The sequence below is a fragment of the Lepidochelys olivacea genome, assembly GCF_965140295.1.
Source record: "Lepidochelys olivacea isolate rLepOli2 genome assembly, chromosome: 4".
Taxonomy (NCBI): Eukaryota; Metazoa; Chordata; order Testudines; family Cheloniidae; genus Lepidochelys; species Lepidochelys olivacea.
In genome coordinates this window covers 146,977,100-147,001,025 of record NC_140414.1, presented here as the reverse complement: position 1 = coordinate 147,001,025, position 23,926 = coordinate 146,977,100, and the positions used below count along the sequence as shown (strand labels likewise).

Sequence of the window (23,926 nt, the reverse complement as noted above, 5' to 3'; positions counted from 1 at the left end):
ATGACTCATACAGCCGAGATCAAGGAGGCATTTGATAAAGATCTCAGCAAGGTCATCAAAGGGGTGCCATACCAGGCAAACTCATTGTCCTTGGAGACTTTAATGCTCCTGTGAGAGATGATTCTGACATGGGGAGCTGGGTACTAGGACGTTAAGGCATTGGAAGGTCAAACTCCAATAGTCAACTACTTCTGTCCAGTTCAATATCACTATTACCAACACAGTCTTCCAACAGGCCAACAAATGTAAGGCAACGAGGATGCATACCAGGTCAAAACAATGGCATATGCTAGACTATGTATTTGTATGTTCTAAAGACATGAAAGATGTGTATATCTCCCACTCTTTGAGAGGTGTCGAAGGAGGGGGCCCTCAGACCATCCGCTTGTGAGAAGTTTCATGTCACTACACTTAGCAAAATACACCAGAAGATGCTTCAAACCACTAGAGAAAATCAACATGACTACCATGAAAGAGCCCAGTCCAGTTCTGGTGCCCATAATTCAAGAAGGATGGTGATAAATTGGAGAGGGTTCAGAGAATAGCCATGAGAATGATTAAAGGATTAGAAAACTAGCCTTATAGTGATAGAGTTGCTGGATCTATTGATTAAGAATTCCTGGTTAACACTCTGAGGTTTGACAGGTTCTTGTCTCAAAATTAGGCACAGTATTATTAAAATTACTGTTCATTTGGGAACCCCACTGTGCATGGTTGCAACACTCACACGTAGGAAATCACACGATATTTATAATAGTACGTCTTAATAAAGTTAGCAAGGTCACAGACACTCTCATCCAGCAAGGTAGACAGCCAGACTACAGAATGTAGAGCTTAATATCCATATACTCACACCGTTCCTTGCAAAACAACCTAAAATGTTTGTCATTATCACCCTCCTCCCCCTCTCCTTCCCCTTCATAGACACCATCATCACTGGTAGGCATCATTTTGGCATCGTCCAAGGCGCACAGGCTGGTATACAGATTGGTGCCAGTATGCCTCATGCATATTCACTAGGGGTTTCAACCCCTTTATTTGTAGTTCATCATCCTACTAATGCTGGGGTGCCCTTCCCCCATACAGTTTAATCCTTTTACTTTCAGCTTATTAGCATGTATATCAATTAGTTACCATGGCAATCTTATAGTCCGATATCCCAGACTAAAAATATCAAAAGCTGCTATAAACTAGCATCTCAGTTACCTATCAGCAGTTTAGTCGTTACAGCGTTCTGTCTCCTCATAGCTTATGGTCGAGGGTTACTCTTGGTTAATTACTTCTGCTGAGGCTTTTTTGGCCTTAATTTAGCTTAACTATCATCTTACAGGCCTTGAGGCTTGTAGGCTCATTCCATTACTGCCTTAGCTTCCACCAATGCCTCACCGAGAAAATACCTATAACTATAGGCTACAATCGACTCAAAGAGCTCACTCTATTTACCTTAACACAGAGACAGTTCGGGGGGGGGCGGGGGTGACATGATCACTTCCTGTAAGTACCTACAGAGGAAACAAATATTTAATAATGGGCTCTTCAATCAAGCAGATAAATTTATAACACGCTCCAATGGCTGGAAGTTGAGGCTAGACAAATTGAGACTGGAAATAAGGGGTAAATTTTTAAAGGTGAGAGTAATTAACCATTGCAATAATTTACCAGGGATTCTCCAACACTGACAATTTTTAAATCAAGATTGGATGTTTTACTAAAACATCTACTCTAAGAATTATTGTGGGGCAGGTCTCTGACAGGTGTTACACAGGAGGTCAGACTAGATTATCACAATGGTCCTGTGACAGATTGGATCACAGAAACCCCCTTGGGGCTGCCAACTGATGTGCCAAAGACTACTTCTGCCCCTGCTTTCCCTGCCAGCCTGGGACTCCAGCACCCTGTCTTGTTGAGCCAGACACGCCAGTCTGCTCCAACATAGACCCAGGGTCTGAACCACGGGCCCCAAAGCTGCATACTTAATTGAAAGCAGCTTAAGAAGTGTTCCTGTCTTTAACACTCAGATGCCCAACTCTCAATGGGGTCTAAACCCCAAATAAATTTGTTTTACCCTGTATAAAGCTTATACAAGTACCCTCTATAAAGCTTATACAGGGTAAACTCATAAATTGTTCGCCCTCTATAACACTGATAGAGAGATATACACCGCTGTTTGCCCCCCTCCCCCCAGATATTAATACATACTCTGGGTTAATTAATCAGTAAAAAGTGATTTTATTAAATACAGAAAGTAGGATTTAAGTGGTTCCAAGTAGTAACAGACAGAAAAAAGTGAATTACCAAGCAAAATAAAATAAAACACACAAGTCTAAGTCTAGTACACTAATAAAACTGAATACAGATAAAATCTCACCCTCAACGATGTTTCAATAAGTTTCTTTCACAGACTGGACACCTTCCTAGTCTGGGCACAATCCTTTCCCCTAGTACAGCCCTTGTTCCAGCTCAGTTGGTAGCTAGGGGATTCCTCATGATGGCCTCCCACTTTGTTCTGTTCCACCCACTTATATGGCTTTGGCACAAGACGGGAATCTTTTGTCTCTCTGGGTCTCTCCACCCCTTCTAAATGGAAAAGCACTGGGTTTAAGATGGATTTCAGTACCAGGTGACATGGTCACATTTCCTGTGACACTCCAAGCCGTCATTCCTTCCTACCTGTCTCACAGAAGGCTTGTCTACAAACAGAGCCATCCACAGTCTGTTGTCCTCGTTGATGGGAGCCATCAAGATTCCCAACCACCATTAATGGCCCACACTTTGCATAATTACAATAGGCCCGCAGAGTTATATTTCATATTTCTAGTTTCAGATACAAGTGTGATACATTTACACAAATAGGATGACCACGCTTAGTAGATTATAAGCTTTGTAATGATACCTTACAAGAGACCTTTTGCATGAAGCATATTCCAGTTACATCATACTCATACTCATCAGCATATTTTCATAAAATCGTACAGAGTGCAACATCACAGGTCCCTTCTGGCCTTGGAATCCAGGAATGGGTCTTTGGGTCAGTGAAAGCTGGTGGGTTTTGAAAGCAGATAAGAAAAATCTGCCAGCCGAAGCTCTCCTTAGAACAAGCACGCAGGAGCATGGGCAATGCAAAGAGCATGGGCCACGCTACTCCAGACCTTAAACCAGCTGGCCCACATGAGCCTTACCCGAAGCCAGTGGGTCTCAACCAGGGTTACGGGTACCCCTGGGGCGATGCGGGGGTCTTCCAAGGGCTACATCATCGCCTCCAGAGATTTGCCTAGTTTTACCACAGGCTACATAAACAGCATTAGCGCGGTCAGTACAAACTAAAATTTCATACAATGACTTGTTTATCCTGCTCTATATAGGATACACTGACCTGTAAGTACAAGATTTATATTCCAAGTGATGTATTTTATAATTCGATGGTAAAAATGAGAAAGTCAGCAATTTTTCAGTACTGGTGGGCTGGGACACTTTGGTATGTTTATGTCTGATTTTGTTAAGCAAGTCGCTTTTAAGTGAGGTGAAATTTGGGGTGCGCAGACTCCTGAAACGGGGTACAGTGGTCTGGAAAGGTTGAGGACACTGCCCCAAACTGTGGAACATCCCAACCAAGAGCAATGACCCTGCCCCGAGGGCTATACAATTTCCTGTCCCTCTGCACTAGCATGAGAGCAAGGACCCCAATGTATGGTCACAAGCCCAGTGGGGAGCACGGCCACCCACGGACCGGCCCCCCACGTGGCAGAGGAGGGGGCCGTGGGGAGTGTGGACCCCCACAGACCAGCCCCCCCATGGCAGAGGAGGGGGCCGCGGGGAGTGTGAACCCCCACAGACCGGCCCCCATGGTGGAGGAGGGGACCGCGGGGAGTGCGGACTCCCACGGACCGGCCCCCCACATGGCAGAGGAGGGGGCCTGGGAGAATGTGGACCCCCACAGACCAGCACCCAAGGGAGAGGAGGGGGGCGGGGGGAAGTGTGGACCCCCCACAGACCGGCCCCCCAAGGGATAGGCGGGATTTGGGGGGAGAGTGTGGCCCGCATCAGGGCGGGCTGCTGGACTGTTACCGTCAGCCAAACAGGGCGCAGCCCCCAGCCCCTTTAACCGCGGGGCGGCCCCCAGCCATGGCGCACTGGCAGGGCTGCCCAGAGTGGGGGGCAAGTGGGGCAATTTGCCCCAGGCCCCACAGGGGCCCCCACGAGAATATAGTATTGCAACTTTGTTTTATGGCAGGGCCAGTGGTGAAGCCAGGTGGAGCGAACGGGGGGCGGGGGGGGGGTGAGCATAAAATCCTCCGGGCAGCCCTGTGCACGGGACTCACGCCGCCCTCAGGTCAGTGCCGGGGAGCGCCCCGGGTTTGGGGGAGCAGCGGGCAGCACTCCTGTGGACCAGTGGTGCTGTTGCCATGGCGGCAAGGGCGGGGGCGTGGGGGCAGTGAGCGGGGCGGGGAGGTTTAGGGAGGCCAACTGTCTATTTGCAGAAAACCAAACACCCTCGTCCTGCCCCCCGGCCACGCCCCCTCTATGAGGCCACGCCCCCCATTCACGCCCTCCCTCCGTCGCTCGCTCTCCCCCATCCTTGCTCACTAGCTCATTTTCACCGGACTGGGGCAGGGGGTTGGGGTGCAAGGCAGGGTGAGGGCTCTGGATTGGGGTGCAGGCACTGGGGTGGGGCCAGAGATGAAGGGTTTGAGGTACAGAGAGGGCTCCAGGCTGAGGCAGTGGGTTGGGGCCCAAGGGGGGGGGTGAGGGCTACGGCTAGGGGTGTGGCTCGGGGGGGGAAGAAATGAGAGGTTCAGGGTGTGGGATGGGAATTGGGGCTGGGGCAGAGGGTTGGGGTGCAGGATGGGGTGAGGGCTCCAGCTTGGGAAGCGGCCTCTGGGGTGAGACTGCGGATGAGAGGTTTGGGGTGCAGAAGGAGGCTTGGGCAGGGGGTTGGGCACCGGAGGGAGTGAGGGCATCTCCCTCTGGGTCCTAGGCACAGGGGCAGCCACATGGCTCTGCACGCTGCCTGCGCCCACAGGCACCGCCCCCTCAGCTCTCATTGGCTGTGGTTCCTGGCCAATGGGAGCAGCTGAGCTGAGCTGGGGGTGGGGGCAGAGTGCAGAGCCCCCATGGCCACCCCTGTGCCTAGGAGCCGGAGGGTGGCGCCAGCAGGTTTCCGGGAGTCACGCGGAGCCGGGTAGGGAGCCTGCCTCCATCGCCAACTGGACTTTTAACTGCCCGGTCAGCGGTGCCGTCAGGGTCCCTTTTCGACTGGGCATTCCAGTCGAAAACTGGACACCTGGCAACTGGTGGGCTTGGGGGTGGGGTGTTGGGGGAGGCTGTGGGGCTGGAGGGTTGAGAGGAGGGGTTGAGGGCAGCTAGGGGGTGTGGGTTGGGGGGTGGCTGTGGGTTTGTGGGGTGAGTTGAGATTGGCAGCATCATAAATATGGGGTTGGGGGTGAGTTTTCATGTGGGGCAAGTGGGGAGTGCAGGGTTGAGTTGAGGATGGGGTGGAAGTGGGATTGGGGGGGTCCTGAGTAGGGGTTGAGGGCAGTTGGGGGGATTGAGGGGGTGAGTTGGAGATGGGGTGGCTGGGGGTTGGGAGTTGTGTGTTTGGGGATTGGGGTAGCTGGGGGACTGGGGGTGTGAGTTGGGGAGACGGCTGGGGGATTCAGCGATCATGAGTAGGGGTAAAGGTCAGCTGGGGGTATGGGTGTGGGGGGGTGAGTTGGGGTGGGGGTGGCTGGGGGGTTTGGGGAGTGTTGGGGGTGGGGGTGGGTGGGGGTTGGTTAGTGGATGTGTGTGTGCGGATGTGATTTGGGGATGGGGTGACTGGGGGATTGTATGTTGGGGATAGAGGTGGCTAGAGAGTTGGGAGGTGTTTGATGTGGGGCAGTTGGTGGTGTGAGTTTGAGTTTGGGGGTGTGAGTTGGGGATGGGGTGACTGAGGGATTGTAGGTTGGGGATGGGGGGTTGGGTGGCATTGGGGATGGGGCGGTTGGGGGTGTGAGCTGGGGGGGCAGCTGGGGGTGTGAGTTGGGTAGTGGCTGTGGGTTTGGGGGTGTGAGTTGGGGGCGGCTGGGGGAGTGAGTTGGGGAGCGGCTGGGGGTGTGAGCTGGGGGCAGCTGGGGGGTGAGCTGGGGAGCAGCTGTGGGTTGGGGGGGGAGTTGGGAATGGGGGGAGTTGGGGGTTGTGTTTGGGACGGGAGCGGATGGGGGGGTTGCGTGCGGTGGGGGTTGGTTGGGGAGCTGGGGGACAGGCACTGTGAGGAAGCTGGGGGTTTCAGTGAGTCAGGGATGGATGGCAAGAGGGCTGGATGTGTGTCAGAGCTGGTGGATGGGTCTGAGATATGTGGGCTTATTCTGTGGGTGGGTCTGGGGACTGTGGCTGTGGAAGTGCGTCTGCGGGGTTTGTGTGTTGACATATCACATAGGTCCCAAATAAAGTTTGCCCGCCACCCACTTCCCAAAAATAGCCATTCCAGCTGTGAGACATTTCACCCTCTGTGCGTCAGGTGTCGGGGGGTCGGGCGACGCCAAACCACTGTATTTTTTCATGTCGTTATTTATATTGCGCTCACACACCCCTCAGTCATGTCTGGCCCCGGGCGCTGGGTGCTGCACAGATAGCAAATGACAGGCCCTCCGCCAAGGAGCTTAAAACCTAAAAGACAAGACCCAACAGCCAGGTCAGCTAAGCCCACTCCTGTGGAGCTTCAGCAGCTCAGTACGGGCTGTGTCGGGTGACAACGTACCGTTCATTTCCCTTCAGACCACACAGGTGTGCAGCAGGGAAAGACCTCAGGTCTTTTGGCTTCACAATGCAGAGCCCTGTCGATATCTATGCGGGGTCTTCCCTTCCTGCCCCAAATCGGGTAGCGTTGTTGTACATTGTTAGATCAGCTGCTGCCTTTCTGAGACGGCTGCATTCCCCCCTCCACTCTCCAGATAAAAGGTCCCCTCAGGGGAAAGGGGCCAAGTGGAAGCACATCAGCTCTGCCCTTTAGCTCCCTGGAAGAGGCCCCAAAAAGTTAATAGAGCCCCAGGTGGTTTTCCCCCAGGGTCTCTGGAAGCTGTGGCAATCAGAGTGTGAATCCCAAGTAACTGGAGAATCACTGGAGCCCAGAGCTGTGGTTTTTCACTGGGGAGGAGACAATGTGCCCCTCCACTTGGTTATTTTTAAAAATTATTGATTTCTAGTCACTTGGCACCTTTTAAATTCAATGTAATTGATGCAGGGCACTTTGAGGTTAGAAGAAAACCTCGGTTGTTTTGTTTGCATCCAATATGGAGGATAGCTGACCTTGCTGGCCACAGGAACTGGAGGGCCGAAGCCAGCTTGTGTGGAGATTGACATGGAACGTATAAAGGATGATGACCTGCCCCTACTCATTAAACCAGGCTGCAACATAGTCCCCGCTTAGCTCAGTGACTACAACTCGAGGCCTTGGGCAGAAGTGAAGAAGACTATGGGACAGACGGAGTGATGTGTCTGTGTTTTCCTTTAGAGGCACTCCCAAACCGACCAGAGTCTGTAAGAAGTTGAATGGAGGAAAGTATGAGCATATGGCAGCCACTGTGGGAAACCTGCACTGGCTCCAGGAATGTCTGCAAAAAGCTGAGTCACCTACCCAAGCCGATATCAATGTAAATCCCATTTGTTAAGTGAATGTAATATTGGTGAAAGAAAACCAGGAAACTGGGGAGAAAGGAGTTCAGATTCCCCTGGCCCATTCAGTCCTTGGCTTCTCTGCTAGGAGTGACAACCTGGGGCCCATTGTGATGGACAATTGTGATGCTGGTTTTGTGAGCTGGACACTTGTCTCTTAGCAACTGGTCTGAGACCCAAACTCATTGCAGTGTGGCATAGGGGACTAAGCATGGGAAGGAGAGCTGGAAACTCCTGATTTCTATTTCCCCATTAATACTCTCTGTGATCCTAGACAAAACATTTGCCTTCTTTGTATCTCAGTTCCTCCGTCTGTAGAATTGGAATAATGCATACCTACCTCACAGAGTTGTTGCAATTAACGTTTGCACAGCACTTGGAAGATATAACTAAAAACAGTGTTTATAATCCAGTGATCTCAAACCCCTTTATAAAGATTAGAATAATTATCCACATTTTACAGATGGGAAAATGAGGCACAATCAGGTGAAGTATCTTGCCCAAGTGAGTCTAGTAAGTCAGCAGCAGAGTTGGGACTAGAACCAAGGTCTCCTGATTCTACCACCTGTGTGTAAGCTCCATCACCGTTATTACAAGGCCACCAGGCACACTTCAAAAGAGAGCTTTCAGCTTTGAACTAGCAACCTAGAGGCGATAGGCTCTGTGTACTAATCCTCCGAATCAAGGGTTCTCCACTTGTACGCCGCAGAGAGTTGGCTGCTCACTGGGGCTCTGATCTAGCAAAGCAAAGCATTCCCACTGAAGCCCCTTGCTTCCAGTGGCTCATTTTCTTTAAGACGATTAAAAAATGCATAAAATCCTTTGTTCTCCCATGTGAACGACTGCTGTATAGCTGCCACAGGGATGTTATGGGATCTGGTAGGAGCGGAGATGGTCCGTACAGCGATGAGTGAGAGGGGTGGTATTCTCAAAATAGTCTCTGTTAAGTCTCTGATCTGCCCTTTGAAACATTTTAAGACACTTGCTGTGAGCCACCCAGGCCTCAGTCCCATCTTTTATCCTGCTTCCAGTTACATCAAGGACCTGTTATCTAATGGGAATTTATTCAGTGGCATCTGGGTGCTCAGCACCTCGGAAAAATCAGGGCCAGGTTTTTAAAGGTATTTAGGCACCTCCAGATGGAGATGGGTGCTGCATGGGGTTTTCTAAAGCCCCTCGGTGCCTCATGCCCATGAGACTCAGTGAGACTTAGATCTCAGAGGAGCAGCTGTGTTAGTCTGTATTCGCAAAAAGAAAAGGAGGACTTGTGGCACCTTTACTTCAGGCACTCACAAATTTCTTTGAGCATAAGCTTTCGTGAGCTACAGCTCACTGCATCAGATGCATTCAGTGGAAAATACAGTGGGGAGATTTATATACACAGAGAACATGAAACAATGGGTGTTACCATACACACTGTAATCAGAGTGATCACTTAAGGTGAGCTATTACCAGCAGGAGAACAGGGGAGGGGGGAGGGAGAATAGGGGACCTTTTGTAGTGATAATCTAGGTTGGCCATTTCCAGCAGTCGACAAGAACATCTGAGGAACAATGGGGGTGGGGGTGGGGGTGGGGGATAAACATGGGGAAATAGTTTTACTTTATGTAATGACCCATCCACTCCCAGTCTTTATTCAAGCCTAAGTTAATTGTATCCAGTTTGCAAATTAATTCCAATTCAGCAGTCTCTCGTTGGAGTCTGTTTTTGAAGTTTTTTTGTTGAAGAATTGCCACTTTTAGGTTTGTAATTGAGCGTCCAGGGAGGTTGAAGTGTTCTCCGACTGGTTTTTGAATGTTATAATTCTTGACGTCTGATTTGTGTCCATATATTCTTTTATGTAGAGACTGTCCAGTTTGACCAATGTACATGGCAGAGGGACGCTTAGGTGTCCTGGTGCTTTTGAAAATCCTACCGTGCACCTTTGAAAGGCACCTAAATACCTTTAAAAATCTGTCCCTTGGTGTCTAATGGTAGTTATCCAAATTTGAAAATTGTATTCCTCCAGAGCCTGCCAACCTGAACCCTGCCATACCGGCTCAGAAATTCTCTATCTGTGCAGATGAATTCTTTTCTACTATGTTTACACAGTCAGCAGGGCAGAGAGTAGGGAGGTGATAGACTCTTCTAGCCAGCTGAAGGGAGATGGCCAGCTCATAGAATGCCGCATTCAGCTCTGGGCTCTTTATTGCCAGAAAAAATGTTATGTAAATTGTAGGGAATTAAGAGAAAAAGCAACCTCGATGATTAATGGGCTAGATGGATCGAGGAAATGTAAATAACTGACTGTATAGGGCAGCTAAGAGACAGCTCAGCGGGGAACATAACTGTGGGTCCATATTTGAAGGGTGTAATTACCAAAGAGGCAGAGGAATTGTTTAGGTAACTCAGGGGCTCTAAATAGGAGTGACGGAATGGCATTGAGAAAGCCAGCCTAAATTTACCCATCGGGGAGGACTTCCTGACAGTCAGACCTGTAGACATTGAATGAAATCTCCCAAGAGAAGCCTCAGCATTTGAGACATAAACCAGCGATAGTCAATTATTTTTTTGTCAAGGCTCACATTTCTTGGTCAAAAGATATAGTCAAGGTCCAGACTCCAGAGTCAATAATATTTTAAAAATAACAATGATGATGATAATAAGTAAATACAAAGATTTCGGGGTTCATTCAAAAGTGTCTGGTGGTCTGGATTTGGCCCATGGTCCACCTATTGACTATCCCTGCTCTAAACACTAGATTAGGTGAGAAATACTAGAGAATAAACTGTAAGGAACAATCCAGCATTGTCCAGTTTGCCATGAGTTTAACATGGATTTCAGTTTTCAGAGTAACAGCCGTGTTAGTCTGTATTCGCAAAAAGAAAAGGAGTACTTGTGTCACCTTAGAGACTAACCAATTTATTTGAGCATGGGTTTTTACCACTACAAAAGGTTTTCTCACCAACCTACACAAACCCACTCTCCTGTTGATAAAGTGATCACTTTAGATAAGCTATTACCAACAGGAGAGTGGGTTTGTGTGGGGGGGTTGGGGGGGTGAGAAAACCTGGATTTGTGCTGGAAATGGCCCAACTTGATTATCATACACATTGTAAGGAGAGTGATCACTTTAGATAAGCTATTACCAGCAGGAGAGTGGGGTGGGGGGAGAAAAAACCTTTTGTAGTGGTAAACACCCATTTTTTCATGCTTTGTGTGTATAAGAAGATCTTCTACACTTTCCACAGTATGCATCCGATGAAGTGAGCTGTAGTTCACGAAAGCTTATGCTCAAATAAATGGGTTAGTCTCTAAGGTGCCACAAGTCCTCCTTTTCTTTTTATGGATTTCAGTGGGATTTGTGCTTGAAAATCAATGGCACGATACTGCCCCTTGAGATGGACAATAAGATTTAATAGCGGGGTGTTTCCATATGGAAGTGCTGTGGTCTTTTTTCCCAAAGAACAATTGAACCTTCTTGCTGTGGGAAGTATTCTTCCCCCCGTGCTGCTGCCTGCAAAGGAGAACGTAACTGAAGGAGTTCTAGGCTTCACGGCAGTCACATTGAATTAGCCAGAAAGATTCTCTGGTTTGTTTCATGCCAGGCTTGCTTGCAGTGTACAATTCAGACACTGCACTTCTAGCAATGGGTCTAGCCAGGGCCTGATCGAAAGCCCACTGAAGTCACTGGAAAGCTTTGCATTGACTTCCCTGGGCTTCGGATCAGGCCCCTAGTGTGTAACGTAATTTCATTGAGAGACCTGGCTATCTGAGCGTGACTCTTCGAAGCAAACTGCTTGGAGCTTGATCTACAGGTCACAGGCTTGCTTAGGAATGAGCCTCACTGACAGCAGTGCTGAATGGAAGGAGCTGGGCGTTAGCAGCCTTTCTGATCCGCTCTCATGCAGAATAAATGCAGAGTCATTTAGCTGAGAGCACAGTCCTATTAAGTGCTTCCTCCTTTGCCACCAAATGTTCCCACTGTGAAAATTAGGGCTTTTACAGCACAGGGGCAATTGTGACATTATAGCGTGAATAAACTGCACTCAGCCCAAGGCTGTGTTTGTACTGAGCCTCTGGTGACAAATAAAACAATTCTGCTTCGCTCTTGGGATCTTTGCTTGTCAGCAGAAACCAGACCAAAAAAATGACTGCTTCATTAAAGGGCCTGAGCCGGCCAAGTGCTTCCTCTGAGATGCCGAGTATCCTCAATGTCCATTGACTGGCAGGTGTTCAGACCGTACGGGACTGGGCCCTATCATGAGAGGACAGAGGTAGTTTGGTAGGGCCCGCCCCTGCTTCTGCTGAAGATATTGGAAAGATTCCAACTGCCTTCAGAAGATCAGGATCTTGCCTTTCAGGGTCATGCTCAGGAATCAACACCCATCCCCCCGCCTAGCTGGCTGAATGTCAAACTTTTTAAAAGACACTGTCAGCGTGGGGCCTGATCCTGAGAAATGCTAGGCACCTGCAATTCCCATTGAAATCAGTGGGAAGTGCAGGGGCTCTGTTTCACTCAGGACCAGACCCTTCGGTCCCCAATCCTGCAACTGGATCCACGCAGATGGAGCTCTACACCTGCCTGAAGCCCAAGTGGGGATCCACGTGAGGGCAGTGTTCTCCCCCACACGGGCCTGATAGTGAAATTGGGACATGATCTTGTGGTGACGCAAATGAGGGGGAGTGGGTGGGTTTAAAAAAACCTATGGAGAATAGAAATGTTTCAGGAAACAAAAAATACAGTGAGGGGGTATTTAAACGTGTCCCTGCAGTGTGTCCTGCAAGTAAACAAATAGGCAGTGAAGTGAAATTGACTGGACACAAGCGGAACTGATGGGTCTACTTTCACTGGCTCAGAAAGATGAAAAGTAAATCCGGATTTTTATTTTGTAGTTCTTTCAGTTTCAGTCAGCTAAGGTATGTAAAGTAACACCTGAAAAGACAGGCATTTTAAACAACGTATAGTTTCATGCTGAGTATCTACCTTTAATTCTTTAGTAAACTGACGTCTTTTCTGAATGTGTGTTTTCTCCACGCACCTGCCCCCCAAACTTGGCAACATTTCTGGGTGCTTCAAAAACAAGAGGAAAATTGGGTTATTTTAGGATTATTTTTGTAAACTACTGATTTCTAGGGTTAATACCCCATATGTAGCGTCGCACCTGTAATGAAATTATGCCTCTACACAGATCATGTACACCTTGGCCCAGTACATGTGATCATCACGCCCTCTAGTGGTTGTCCTGAATAATTATAATAACCTTCTACATCTTCACAATTAGAAGCAGTTTGGTACAGGTGGTCAAGATGTGTGTGTCAGTGTTGAAAGTCTTATCCCTGTATGTGTGTGGCCATTGCAAAGTATAAAGATGTACACACGCACACACACACACACACACACTCCATCTTGTATGTCGATAAAACATTGGGGTACAGACACTTGTTACATTTCAGATCCCATTTCTGTTGTAACCCTCCATTCTCAATCACTTCCAATCACTAGTCCTCAAAATAAATAAATAAAAAACATACCCGACCACACCAAGAAGGTTTAGCCCCATTTTGCAGAGGGGGAAACTGTGTCACAGAAAGGCAATGTGACTCTCCCAGTGTCACAGAACGCGTTACTATCGGAGCCAAAATTAGAATCCAGGAGGAGCTTTTATTCTCAGAACACTAGCCCACACTTCTCTGGTATGAAAAGCGTCCCCATTAGAGTGGATTAGTTAGCGGACAGTCTGACAAGAAACATTTAGAACTGTCCTTTGCCTCCTCCTCCCTGTTAGGGCTTCTCAGCCATCCATCTAGCAGCTCTATACGGCCGGCTGGAGTGCCTGAAACTGATAGTCGAAAAGTTTGAGGTTGATGTGAACTTGGCCAGTCTGACAGGATGGACACCCATTCACCTGGTGATGAACAAGGAGAGTGGCCCCAGGGCACTGGAGTGTTTGCAGTACCTCATTGGAAAGGGGGCAGACATCAATGTGTGAGTGATGGCTTGAGACTTCATAACTTTTTACCTCATCTTAATGGTTTTTTTCCCTTTTAATTTGTGTGACTTTACGGCACTTTAAAGATACTGGCTTGGCAGAACCTGGAGGCTGAAGTCCTGTGTTGATTCTCAGAATAGGCATAGCACAGAAAGCTGTAGTGTAAATTTCCACCACTCCAACATAAGGTACCTCAATCCTGACCTGAAGGGATGAACGAAAAGTTGTCTCCATGATCCATTCTTCCTTTGGTCTCTCTGCTGCGTCTGCCCCTGGGGAGGCCTATTCTGGTGGGGACTTCTCTCCGCTAGGAACATTCAGTCACTTCCCATCCCATCCACCCATGTCACACAGGCCACCCAAAAAGTGATTTCCAGTCACTAACAATGTGACCCACATTAAAACCAGAGCCTCTGCCTGAAAGGCACCCTGCCTCATGACCAAAGTCCTGACCCAGCCATCCACCTGGACTGAGTTGAGACTTGGAGCCACCAACTTGCAAAGAGTTTGGTTGTAATTAGAAGAGATTCACTTGCTGGCCTGGCCAAAATTCTCCCTACCCAAGCTCTGTTCAAAAAAATAAGGGGGTTGAGGATTTTCTTGTCTTCAGAGGCTGGGGAAGAGTCTTCCAAAAGAAGTGGTGGAAGCCCATCACTGGGGACCTTGAAATCTAGGCCAAACAAAGCTCCAGAAACCAATAGAACACGATCCTGTAGTGGCGGGGGGCATGGACTGGAGGGGACCTGTAGTCGTCTTTCATCTCCGACCACCATAACTGGTTTGTTCTGTAATGCCAAATGGAAGGAGATACTCTCTGAAGAACTCAGGGGCAGTCTCTCGGAAATCTGGACTAGAATTCGGAATGACAGTCTGTTTTTCAGTCAGAACCAGGGCGGAACGTCGCCACTTCACAAGGCAGCCAGTGAAGGACGCCTCGACTGCATCATTGAACTGGTTGAGGCTGGAGCTGATGTCCACGCCAAGGACGCAGAGGGGCAGCAGCCCATTGACCTCTGCAGGATATGGGCCCACAGGAGCTGCGCTAGGTGAGCGTTGCACACCAAATGATGACTGGTTCAGAGTTGCCAGCTACAATACTGGTTAATAGAATCAGAGAAGATCAGGTTTGGAAGGGACCTCAGGAAGTCATCTAGTCCCACCCCCTGCTCAAAGCAGGACCAATCCCCAACTAAATCAGTCAAGCCAGGCCTTAAAAACCTTTAAAAAATAGCTAAGGTGCAACCAGCTGTGGGTTTAATGATATGAACTGATAACCAGCAGTGGGGAAATAAACACATCTGTCGGGGAAATCAACAGTCCCCCCCGCAGCTCTCCATGCCACAGAATCATGCTCACTAGTACTTTAAAACTGGGGGAAATCTGGTGGTGACAATGGAGTAAAACCACTGGCTAGAGCCCCACAGAGGCTGCATCTTCACTCAGACCCAACGGCAGTGTCACGTAGTAGCTACCTGGCACAGCGAAATGCAGGCTGCAGCCGCCCTGCAGTGTGTAGCTGCACCTGGCAGTGAAAGGCTCTGGCAGGGGGGATGCAGTGGGGAAAGGCTTCAGCAGCTCCCAGCTCAGCCTTTCCCTGCGGCCGGAGATTGCCAGAGTCTTTCCCTGCCGCAGGGGCAAGGCTGACTATAGCAGTGTAGACATGCAGGCATGGACTGGGCCGCAGAGAGCCGTGCAGGGTCTGCACTTGGGTACATCCCCACACCCTTTCAGACCTGTCTTTACTCTATTCACCGGAGCCATGGCACGTGGTCTACACTGCTGTCTATATCCGCGCTGGGGGATTACGCTCTGTGTGGACACTAAACCCCATGCATGCAATGCAGAGTCCCCCTATCACAGACGTGTGCTGTGCAAGCTGCCCCCTGCAGCAGTTTCAGTGAACAATATGTCAGATCTGCAGTAGCTCCTATTGCTCCCATGTGGGGCCTTCGCTTGGCTCTGCCCGTGTATGTTTCATCCTGACCTGCCCCGCTTCCTGCTGGTCCAGTTTTGCCAGCTCTCGCTCCAGTTACAGTAAAACCAGTCTGAAGTGACCAATTCAAGAGCAGACAAATCAGTTGCATAACAGAAGGTCATCTGTGAATGGTGGAGCGAAATGTTTGGGGATATTTGCAGACACTAGAAACATACTCAAGATAGTTAAGTCCAAGACTGACCACAAAGGGTTACAAAGGGATCTCACTAAACTAGGTGACTGGGCAACAAAATGGCAGGTAAAATTCAGTGTTGATAAGTGCAAAGTGATGCACATTGGAAAGAATAATTCCAGCTATACATTCAAAATGATGGGGTCTAAATTAGCTGTTACCACTCAAGAAAGAGATCTTGGCGTCATGGTGGATAGTTCTCTGAAAACATCCACTCAATGTGCAGCAGTCAAAAAAGCGAACAATGTTAGAAACCATTAGGAAAGGGATAGATAATAAACCAGAAACTATCATAATGCCACTGTATAAATCCATGGTATTTTGAATATTGCATGCAGTTCTGGTTGCTCCATCTCAAAAAAGATATATTTGGTCTATTAGAATTATACAGAGAAGGGCAATAAAAATGATGAGGGATATGCAACAATTTCCATATGTGGCGAGATTAATAAGACTGGGACTGCTCATTTTAGAAGAGAGATGACTAAAGGGGGAGATGACAGAGGTCTATACAATCATGAATGTTCTGGGGAAAGTGAATAGGAAAGTTTTATTTACCCCTGCACGTAACACGAGAACTAGGGATCATCCAATGAAATTAACAGGCAGCAGGATTAAGACAAACAAAAAGTACTTCTTCATGCAATGTGCCATTAACCTGTGGAACTCATTGCCAGGGGATGATGTGAAGGCCAAAAGTATAACTGGGTTCAAATATGAATTAGATAAATTCATTGAGGACAGGTCCATCAATGTCTATTAGCCAAGATGGTCAGGGATGCAACCCCATGCACTGGGTGTCCCTAAACCTCTGAATGTCAGAAGCTGGGACTGGGTAACAAGGGATGGATCACTTAATAAATTGGCCCACTCCTTATGCCCTTCCAGCTTGTCTGTGAACCACTGATAACTACTCTCTGGGAACTGTTTTCCAACCAGTTATGCACCCACCTTATAGTAGCTCCATCTAGCTTTGGTTTGTTTATGACAAGGTCATGTGAGACAGTATCAAAAGCCTTACTAAAGTGAAGATATACCACATCTACCACTTCCCCCCATCCACAAGGCTTGTTACCCTGTCAAAGAAAGCTATCAGGCTGGTTTGACACATTTTGTTCTTGACAAACCCATGCTGACTGTTACTTATCACCTTATTGTCTTCTAAGTCTTTGCAAATTGATTGCTTGATTATTTGCTCCATTAGCTTTCTGGGTGCTGAAGTCAAGCTGACTGGTCTGTGATTCTCCAGGTACCTGAATGATGCCATGTGGAAAACAGACAAGCGCAATTTTGCTCGTGAAATGCACAAGCTGAATCAAATCAAAAGTGAATGTCAGCACTCGGAACAAAACTTCCTGAAGATAGAGAAGGTAAGATCACCACGGCTGTAGCACCAGAAGAGCCAGGGGCTTTCCTGACTGGTTTTGGTTTCTAGTTCGAATAAAAGGTCTTTTGCTGGCCTTGTTGCCAGTGTGGGGCATTGTGGGATGTCTTCTGAAAGGCAGCAACAGCCGCTGTAAGCAACCCAGTATCTACACGGATGCTGCGTCGATCTAACTACATCGACCTAAGCGCTACGCCTCTCACGGAGGTGGAGTTATTAAGGTGGTGTAGTGTGCGAGTTAAATCAGTGGGAGCGACATTTTAGTGCAGACGCTTTTGGAGTTACGTCCACATAAGCTGCCGTATGTCAACCTAACAGTGTAGTGTAGACCAGGCCTGAGCTGGAAGAGACTTCTTAGGTCACAGCCAAGGTAGGGTTGTTCCCTGTTTTACCATGTCCATTTATAAGTGTTTTTCCTGCCCTTCTGCTGCCTAACAAATCTCATCGCCTGGAACCATTTCCTGTTACTCAGTTTAAGTTTCCCCTTTCCTGATCTCATTCCACTGCTCCTCATTTTACCCGTTCACGACTGGAAGAATTCTCCCCCCTTGTTCATTACACACGCCAAAGACTCACAGAAACAGCGTTGCCTGCTCCCCCCTGAATCTTATGCCCAAGGGCCAGAAGGCACGTGAGAGCTGTGCAGATATGCTTGACTAGGTGTTCCTATGTATCCGAGGCTATGTCTGCCCTGCAGCTAGGGGCATGATTTCCCTGCTGCCGCGAGCGGAACAGCAGGGTAGCCCCAGCAGCGTGTGTCGTGGCAGGGTAGCCGTGCTCAGTCCCCCCAGGTGGGTTCGTGCTCAGCGCGGCTGAGCTGTCTCTCCACCACCGCTCCTTGTGCGAGCTTGATGAGAGCTAGCGAGAGAGCGTGCACGCCCCTCGCTCGCCGGGTGGCCTTCTCCTGAGGCCCCAGGTGGCGCACTCCGCCTCCGGAGGGAGGACGTAGCCTGCGGCATTCAGCGGGATGCCTCAGTCCCTGTTACGCAGAAGCACCCACTCCGTCCCATCCACTAGCCCAGGACTCCTTGAAGCCCTAGGGTGTGAGCAGTAATGCAAGAGGGGAGCTGTGTGCCACGCGCCAAACCCACCCCAGAACAGCCAACCGCTATTTCCACACACAGGTTTGGTGTCAGCCAAGGGGCCCTTTCCAATGAAAAAAACATGGAGTCAAAAAATTCCCCGTCAGCTCTCCATAGCGGTCAGGGGAGAGCTGCACTTTGGCTGCCCCTGCGCTGTAAGAAACCATGCCAAATCAATCTGCAGACAGATGTCACCTGGCCTAGCCAAGAGTCAGATCTGAGGATGAAAGTTAGTTGTGGGCTTAATTGCGTTATGAGTGAATCATGCCTCAGGGGCCACAACCCATGAGCAAAGCTGCAGCTGCTGTTTGCTGACTACAGGCTAGCCTGATTATAGGAATATACTGTCTAAATCTGTCCAGTCAGCTTAATATCAGAGAGATCTTCTGTCGAGGGGATGCTGGGCCTGTCAGGAAGCTGATGGACTCAGTGACCTAACAGGCCTGTTCCACCATGGCTGCAGAAGTCTGTCTAGCTTTTCTGCAGCTTCTCAGGACTGTCATTTACCCTGTACAGCACCCAGCACAAAGCGTAGGTCCTCCCATTATAGAGTCATAGATTCCAAGGCCAGAAGGGACCACTGTGGTAGACAGACCTAGTCAGACCTACTGTGTAACACAAGTCAGAGAACTTCCCCAAAATAATTCCTAGAGCAGAGCCTTTTAGAAAAACATCCCATCTTGATTTAGACATGGTCAGTGATGGAGAATCCACCGCAACCCCCAAATCTTTTTCAGTGTCACTGCTTCCCAGGTTACAGTCCCTCATCCTGTAAATATGGCCTACATTCTTTGGTCCTAGATATATATGCTTACATTTAGCTGCATGAAAATGTGTTTTGTTTGCTTGCGCCCAGTTTACCAAATGATCCAGATCGCACTAAATCAGTGATCTGTCCTCTCTATTTACCACTCCCTCAATTTGTATCATCTGCAAACTTTATTAATATGATGATTTCATGTTTTCTTCCAAGTCATTGATAAAAATGTTAAATAGCATATGGCCCCACTCAATGATAATTCCCCATTTACAGTTACATTTTGAGATCTGCCACTTAGCCAGTTTTTAATCCATTTAACGTGTGCCATGTTAATTTTATAGAATTATGGTTTTTTAATCAAAATGGCATGCAGTGTCAAGTCAAAGGTTTTACAGAAGTCTAAGTCTAGTATATCAGCACTGTTACTTTTATCAAACACCTTGTAATCTCATAAAGAGAATCAAGTTAGTTAGATAGGATCTGTATTCTATAAACCCATGCTGAGTTGCATTAATTACATTACTCTCCTTGAATTCTTTATTAATCAAGTCCTGTATCAGCCACTCCATTATCTTGCTCAGGATTGAGGTCAGGCTGACAGGCCTAAAATTACTTGAGTTGTCCCATTTACTCTTTCTAAATATGGGCACAACATTCACTTTCTTCCAGTCTTCCCCTGTGCTCCAATACTTACTGAAAATCTACATTAACGGTCTGGCAAGCTCACCAACCAGCTCTTTTAAAACTCTTGGATGCAAGTTATCTGGACCTGCTGATTTAAAAGTGTCTAGCTTGAGTAGCTCCTGTTTAACATCCTCCAGATGGAGTGGAAAGAGTATTAACATCACCATATGATGAGACTACACCATCTGTTTTCCCTCCAAACACAGAACAGAAATATTTATTGAATGGCTTCTGCCTTTTCTGTATTATTATTGATAACTCTACCCTGTCCACCAGTTCCATTGTCAGGATTCTTTTTGTTCCTAGTATATTTTTAAAACGTACTGATTGTCCTTAACTCTGCTGGCCCTAGATTTCTCCTTAGTGGGGCAGCAGAACTAGTTGATGATATCAAGAAGGCAGAGGTGTTTAATGCTTGTTTTGCTTGAGTCTTCACTAAAAGGGTAAATGGTGACCAGATAATATTAATTGTGTTGACTAACAAGGGGGAAGGAACCCAAGTCAAATCAGGGAAAGAAGAGGTTAAAGAATATTTAGATAAATTAGATGTATGAAAGTCAGCAGGGCCTGAAGAAATTTGTCCTAGGGTACTTAAGGAACTAACCGAAGCAATCTCAGAATCATTAGCAATGACCTTTGAGAACTCATAGAGGACAGGTGAAGACCCAGAGAACTGGACAAGGGCAAACATAGTACTTATTAAAAGTGGGAACAAAGAAGACCCAGAGGGACTGTAGACCAGTCAGTCTAAATTCAATACCTAGAACAATTCTAAACAAATTATTAAACATTCATTCTGTACACACCTAGCAGATAATAGGGTTATAAGGAATAGCCAATAGGGATTTGTCAAGAACAAATCATGCCAAACAACCCTAATTTCCTCCTTTGACGGGGTTACTGGCCTAGGGGATGGGAGAAGCAGTAGATGTGATATAGCTTGATTTTAGTAAGACTTTTCACACAGTCCCACATGATAGTTTCATATGCAAACAAGGGAAATGTGGTCTAGATTAAATTACTGTAAGGTGGGTGCATAACTGGTTGAAAGACCGACTCAAAGAGTAGTTATCAATGGTTCGCTGTCACACTAGAAGGCATATTTAGTGGCATAATTTCATTAATGACTTGGTTAATTGAGTGGCGAGTAATCTTATAAAATTTGTGGATAACACCAAGATGGGAAGGTTGCAAGCACTTTGGAGGACAGGATAAGAGTTCAAAACAACCTGGACAAATTAGAAAATTGGACTGAAATCAACATGCTGAAATTCAGTGAAGACAAGCACAGAGGAATTTATTTGGGAAGGAAAAATCAAATGCACAACTGCAAACTGGGGAATAATGGGCTAGGAGGCAGCGCTGCCGACAAGGGTCTGGAGGTTAGAGTGGATCGTAAATTGAATATGAGCCAGCGGTGTGATGCAGTTGCAAAAAAGGCTAATGTCATTCTGGGGGTGTTCACAGGAATGTTGTATGTAAGCCATAGGAGGTAATTGTCCCACTCTACTCGGCACTGGTGAGGCCTCACTTGGAGCAGCGTGTCCAGTTCTGGATGTCATGCTTGAGGAAAGGGGTGGATAAATTGGAGGGAGTCCAGAGGAGAGTAAGAAAAATGAGAGAAGGTTTCAAAACCCTGACTGATGGGGAAAGGTTAAAAAGACTGAGCAGGTAGAGGCTTGAGAAACGAAGAGTGGGAGGAACAGGGGGAACCGCGTAACAGTCGTCACGTTCAGAGCTGTTACAAAGCGGACGGGGATCAATGGTTCTCCATGGCCACTGAAGGTAGGACAAGAAGTCATAGGCTTCATCTGCAGCAAGGGAGACTTTGGTTAGGTTGCAGGAAAAGCTTTCTAACTCTTCGGGGAGGTCAGCTCTGGAACAGGCTTCCAAGGGAGCTTGTGGAATCCCTGTCACTGGAGGTTTGGAAGAATAGGTAGGACAAACACCGGTCAGGGATGATCTAGGTTTACTTGGCCCTGGCTCAGCACACAGGGCTGGACTTAATGACCCCTTCCAGCCCTACCTGTCTATGATTCTACAAGAATACCATCAGCAAGAGCATGCATTGCGAGCAGGGCTGCAGAATGGTAGCGTTCGGGTCAGATGCTGTGTTTCCACAGAGAGGATGGCCCAGTGGCAGGGCACAGACCTGGACGTAGGAGACCAGGGTTCAATTTCCTGCTCTGCCATGAACTTCCTGTGTGACCTTGGACAAGTCACTTAGCCCCCCCTCTGCCTCAGTTCTCCATCAGGGGATAATCCTGCTTAGGGTTGTGAGGATAAATACATGAAAAATGATGCAGCGCTTTGATCTATATAAGAAATAGGGGTTATGTTTATATTGTCAATGGCTTTTTAATGTTTTAAGCTGTTTGAGGGACCACAATAATGCTAAGATCTCATCTCCTCATGGTATTTCCACCAGACAGGAGAAAGACCCAAGCCATGAACTTCGGTTTGAATATCATGGGGTACCTTGTCTCATGGCACTTTGGACCTAGTTCTGAGACATTAAAAACCTGTGAAAATATAAATACGTATCAGCAAATCACAAAGCCCACGGCCCAGCCCTGCACCTAGTGACAGCCCAGTCCTTTCTCTGGACTGCTCAGGTCTGTTCATGAGCGTGACTCCCCTGTTGTTAAAATCCTCCAGATCAGGACTTGTTCTCGCCTCATTGGTGCAGGGAAGCCCTTAGACCAGATACTGCTGAGATATTTGCCTCCTTTCACCTGGGCTGAACTTGCCTTTTTAGACTCACTACTCAGTTCGCCCCCCTGCAACGAAGCGCCCCGAGGGTGGAACGCAGAAGCTGCTTCCGACCCGAGAGTGCAGGATAGGAATTGAGCACTGTGCCCCCAGGAAACCAGAGGGGGAACTTGTAGGTAGGCAAAATATTAACGTGAGCTGGAATGTAGCCAGAACCCAGGACACTGAATTAACGTTCCGTCCGAGGAAGAAGGCACTGTAGCAGCATAGTGTCCAGTAGCGGGTCATTCAGCAGTGATTCAGAGGAAAGACCACCCTCGCCCCTCCCACCCCACCAAATCACATTTAGAAAACACCTGCCAGGCTTTCTGGCTCCTTAACACGTTTTAAGCTAGTATGGCCTGGCCTGGGTGACAAACGTTCGATCTAATGACCCAGGCCTGACTCGGTTGTGTGTGTGTTTGTTGCAGAGGGAGCAGGACTTGCTGAATGCCGTGGCATTCTCTAACTGGCTTGCAACGAAGCAGCAACAGGGGTTGCCTGACTCTGCTAAACGGTGGCATTTTCCGGAGGACAGAGCGAAGCTGGATGCTGTCCCCAAGAAGGAAGTGGCTAAAATACCTCCTGGAGAAAAAAAAACCAGCGTGCACACCAAGCGGAGGGCTAAGATTAAAGGGGAACCTCGTTTATCTGCCACTGCTCAGCCCCGCACTGGGAAATCACAGAGAGCTTGGAATGCCAGCGTCAATCCATCCTCCCCTCGGGTGACAGACATATTCCGACCTACAACAGTCCGGCTGGGCACCAACCCCGAGGCCTGTGGGGATCATGACTTCAGCTCCTTCTTGTTTCTCTCCAAGGACTCGCGCGGACAGCCGGTGATCAACATGGCTTACAAAGGCAGACTCTCCCCCATCCCCAACCTGCCCTATGAAGTGATCGAGAAAAGCCTGTATCCCCACGCTCGGCCCCTCAGATTAAAGATGCCGCAAGAATTTAAACCCACACACATCTTCGATGTGACAAGGAAGCGCCGCCCAAGCCTGGAGCACAGGTGGACGGACGAAATGGCTGTGAGCTTGCGGGAAACTCTGGACCCAGCATTCGGAGCTATGCTAAAGGCTCACCTCTCTGCAATCAACGACAGCAGTTAGAACTTCCATCTGCAAAACCAGGGCTTCATCCTGCAAGGCGCTCAGCACCTTCCAACTCCCACTGACGTCAGTGAAGAGCGGAGGGTGCTCAGCACCTCAATGGATCAGCCCTTATGCGGATACCCTCCCCCCACTTCCATGCTGCCTTTTTCTGACTCTTGACTTTTTAATATTCCGCTTAGAATGACTTCGATTGGCATGACCCAGCTATGTGACTTACTGAGCTGGAGCAGATAAAGAGTCGGCATCACTAACACCTGACGTGCCTTATGATCATAAGAGAACTAGCCAGGAAAAACTAGCTCAAAGACATCAGCCTTGCCCTTTAAACTAGGAAGTGCATTAAACCTACTGCTCTTC

At 48.1% G+C, this 23,926-nt stretch overlaps 1 protein-coding gene across 1 annotated transcript; it reads left to right on the top strand.

The window, feature by feature from the left end:
- ANKRD53 (ankyrin repeat domain 53) lies at nucleotides 1–23,566 on the top strand (the record flags this gene model as incomplete). The annotated part of the gene is made up of 6 exons (XM_084625774.1): nucleotides 1–110; nucleotides 7,490–7,628; nucleotides 13,419–13,618; nucleotides 14,504–14,668; nucleotides 17,040–17,160; nucleotides 22,883–23,566. The coding sequence occupies 6 exons, from the start codon at nucleotides 1–3 to the stop codon at nucleotides 23,564–23,566; spliced, it is 1,419 nt and encodes a 472-aa protein (XP_084481900.1).
- Nucleotides 23,567–23,926: the final 360 nt, after the last annotated feature.